General features: G+C 55.6%; 1 protein-coding gene across 1 annotated transcript in view; it reads left to right on the forward strand.

Moving 5' to 3' along the window:
- SERPINA10 (serpin family A member 10) overlaps positions 1–3,906 on the forward strand; it is a 12,680-nt gene that overhangs the window by 2,403 nt on the left and 6,371 nt on the right. The window contains 4 exon segments of the mRNA XM_006165418.1: positions 360–479; positions 2,140–2,212; positions 2,362–2,658; positions 2,661–3,084. Of these exon segments, the coding sequence (XP_006165480.1) occupies positions 360–479; positions 2,140–2,212; positions 2,362–2,658; positions 2,661–3,084 (914 nt within the window).

Below are 3,906 nucleotides of genomic sequence, written 5' to 3' on the forward strand. Positions count from 1 at the left end.
GCGCAGCAGGATGATAATCAATAACAACCCCGGGGGGGGGGGTGTCATACTTCGGAATAGCAAATATTTGCTGATGGCTTTGGGCTGCAAAGCCTTACCTGTTGCCTTTGCTCTGAATGAGGTCCCCAGGTACCAGCGGCCACTCACTGGTATGAGGTAGTGGGTTACAGGGAGACCTTCAAAGCGCCTAGCTAGGGAGGGGTGGGGAGGGAGCTGTTATCTTCATCCCAGGGGGCTCCAAGGTGAGGGGTGGGTGTCTGAGCAGCTCTCAATCCTCTACCCTAGACTCAATGGGAACTGCAAATCCAAGCTGTGGGCAGGGGCAGGGTAAAAGGCATGCTGTAGACACATCTCTGCAGGAAGGAGGTCGGAGAAGAGAGGCTTTGAGCTCAGGCATGAGAGCCATCCTCCACAACTCTGCCCAGGCCAGCAATGCCTCCTGTCCAGGGCTGGTGGTGTTCCAGGCACCTTGCACGATGGTAGGTAGATTACTGATTTCTTCCCACTTGGGTTCTATTTAGGAAGGTGTGTCCTCTCTATGTTCTATGGTGCCTAGTGCAAGGAGCCCCTGCACACAGACTCTGTGCCGTTCCACACATGAGCAAAGACCTCAGACCTCAGGGGATACATGGTTTGGTGACCAGGTGCAAGAGCCCTGTGTATTGTGGGGCTGCCACTCCAGGACAGTGGAGGAGCCTACAGGATGGTGAGTTAAGACTTAGCATGTGGAAGGGGCAATGCTAGTTGGTGTACCAGGATAATTTACTGCTGACTTTGACAGAGAGAAGGAACCGAACCAGGAGTATTCTCTCACAGGCCTAAACGCCATAGACTGGGCGGCTTAAACATCGTTTTATTTCTCACGGTTCTGAAGACTGAGAGTCCGAGATCAGGGTGTCAGCATGGCTGGTCCTGGTGAGGGTCCACTTCCTGGTGTGCAGATGGCACCTTTCTGCTGTGTGCTCACAGGGAGAGAGGGGATGCTCTGGTTTCTCTTCCTCTTCCTATAAGGGCATTAATCCCATCATGGAGCTCCATCTCCCTCATCTCTTCTAGACCTAATTATCTCCCAAGGGCCCCAGCTCTTAATACCATCCCGTTGGTGATTGGGCCTCAACTTTTGAATTGGGGAGGGACATTTAGCACATAATAATGATGGCATGACACTTGGGTACAACTGGCACCCTGGAGGAGGTACTTAGCATTTCCAACACTGGCATGATCTACCCAACACAGCTTGTCATCCCGAACTGGAAAGGACTCCCCAAACAGTGACAACTGGGAAATGCAAAGTACTTTACTGAATAAGGCAAACCCCTTTGGGCTGCGAGGAGTGAGGCCCTGAGGTCTAGGGCACTCTTTTGAGTAAATGATCCATGAATGCTGGGGCCGGGTATGATTTTGGACCAGGCGGGAGTGAGCTCTCACATCAAGGAGAAGATGCTGGGGAGCTTTCTCTGTCACCACATTTTGCTGCAGGTGGCCCTGGGTCAGAGTGCATGTCTACTGACAGGCACTTTCCTAGGCCTGGAGCAGCCCCCTCCCACACCCACTGGGCTGGGTGTCCTGTCCCACCCAGGTGCTCATGGCAGTGGGCCCAGGTGAGAGCATGAGAGAGGGGCCATCTCGGTGGCCTGCCCGCCAGCCCCTGGGACACAGGCGTGGTGTGTGGGCTGCACACCAGGAACCGGGAGCCAGCACAGCCAGGTGGGGCAGCCAGCTGCGCCCTTCACGGAAATCCTGCCCCAGGTCTGTGCCCCAGGGCACAGAGGAGCAGAGAGGGGGCCATGGCAGGGACAGTTGTGGGGTAGAGCTGGGGCTGGAGAGGGCTGTCTCGCTCCACTAGACTGCTAGCCTGGGGCAGGGGGAGCCAGCCCGCCCCTCACCGCAGCCTGGTGTTCCATGAGTTCTGGCAGAAAAGCAGGGAAGTTCCCACGCTGCCCTTTTCTGTTGGGCTGATCGCGCTCAGGGCTACCAGATCCGCAGCTACACGTGACTCAGCCCCAGGTCTGCAGTCCAGTGTGGGCCAGCTCTTTACTGCGGAACGACCAGATCACTAACAGACTGTGAGGACCTCTGGAGCCCACAGACCCTGCTCTGGCCCCACCAACACCCTCTTTGCTACTTCCTGTTCCTCAGAAAAAGTGTGAGGACCCTGAGCTGCCCAAGGGCCTGAAGAAAGTATTGCTCTGTGAAATAACGGCCCCACGAGGTGAGCAAAGGCGGCCCCTACTCGCTGCAGGTCCGCTGCACCAAGGCCCACTGCAGGTGCTCAGAGCTGAGTCCTGGGAAAGAGGAGGGTCACTCGCAAAGGGTAGGAGCTTATCAGGCTTCCCACCGATGCTTTTCCTCTTTCTCCAGAGGGATCCTTGCTGTTGACCCGCTCTGCAGCCTCCACAGCAGACCACATGAACTGGGTGTGGGGCCTACTGCTCCCCGTCCTCCTGGCAGAACTGTGGCTGGTGCCCGGTGCCACCCCACTCCCCGGGCCAGTGCAGGTGACCACGGAGGAGGTAGAGGTGGGCGGGGAGGGGGAGGAGGAGGAGGAGCAGGAGGCCTGGCTAAGGGCCAGCAGGCAGCAGCTTTCTGAGGAAACTTCAAACTTCAGCCTGCTGCGAAAGATCCCCATGAGGCACGACGGCAACGTGGTCTTCTCCCCTTGGGCCTGTCCTTAGCCATGGCAGGCTTGATGCTGGGGGCCAAAGGGCAGACCAAAGCCCAGATAGAGAGAGGTCTCCGCCTGCAGGCCCTGATCCACACCAGGCCCATGCTCCTGCCCACCCTCCTCAAGAGACTCCAGGAGGCCCTCTCTGGGAACCGGGAGCTGAGCCTCGCCCAGGGGAGCTTTGCCTTCATCTGCAAGGATTTCGATGTCAAAGAGGCCTTCCTCTATTTATCCAAGAGGTATTTCGATACAGAGTGTGTGCCTATGAATAGTCACAGTGCCTCACAGGCCAAGGGGCTCCTGAATAGTTACATTAACAAAGAGACTCAGGAGAAAATCCCCAAATTCTTCGAGGAGATTAATCCTGAAACCAAATTCATCCTTGTGGATTACATCTTGCTCAAAGGAACTTTGATTATGTTCTCTCTCTCAAAGCCGTGGGGCCCTAAGACTGTCCTCCTGTCCTTCCAGTGGCCAGCATGCGGTGAACGCTAAGTGATGTTCTGTGAACGCTTCCAAGTTTTGGAATGGACGAGACATGCCGAACAGAGCCACACGTCTCATTTGCCACGCCCCCCACCCCAGTAAAGTAGGCCCTGCGGTTTTCAGGGCACCTGGCCACAGCTGACATCTGGAAGCAACATCACTGGGCCGTCGGGGGCCTGGGGACAAAACAGCATATCACCTGAGAGATAGGATTGCTTCTTTATTTCAAAAATTTATCTAATTGTATTATTATTTTTAAATTTGCTATAGGGTATGTGCGCTCGCTCACCAGAGAGAGAAAAAGGGAAAGCAAGAAACCAAGCTGCCAGGTCTGGGACTCAATTGCGGTCAGCCATCCGGGAGTCCCAGCACCCCAATCACTTCGTTTCTTCATTCTTTACCTTCGTAACCTGGGACAAGTGACAAGGTCTCTGACCTCAGATTCTTAACCCAGAAATCAGGGACACATCCATCTACCAGGGAGCTGTCAGGCCAAATGACAGAATGAAAGCAAAGTGCCCATCGGTGCTGGCACGCTGGAGGAGTCTGACCTGGTGAGGCCCGAGGATCTGTCTGAGCCCCCTGACCTTTGAGCTCCGCTTTCGGTCGGATCAACACGTTGGCAAGGCTACTGTTGTGCACCCCCCGACCTTGGAACAAAGCTTGGGTCAATTAGCATGTCCGCAAGGCTGTTTGCTATTTGCTCCAGAAACTGTGGCAGGCTTACTGGGGAGCGGCCCCCCCCTGCCCCCCCC

This window comes from Tupaia chinensis, unplaced genomic scaffold, assembly GCF_000334495.1.
Source record: "Tupaia chinensis unplaced genomic scaffold, TupChi_1.0 Scaffold143913_1, whole genome shotgun sequence".
Taxonomy (NCBI): Eukaryota; Metazoa; Chordata; class Mammalia; order Scandentia; family Tupaiidae; genus Tupaia; species Tupaia belangeri.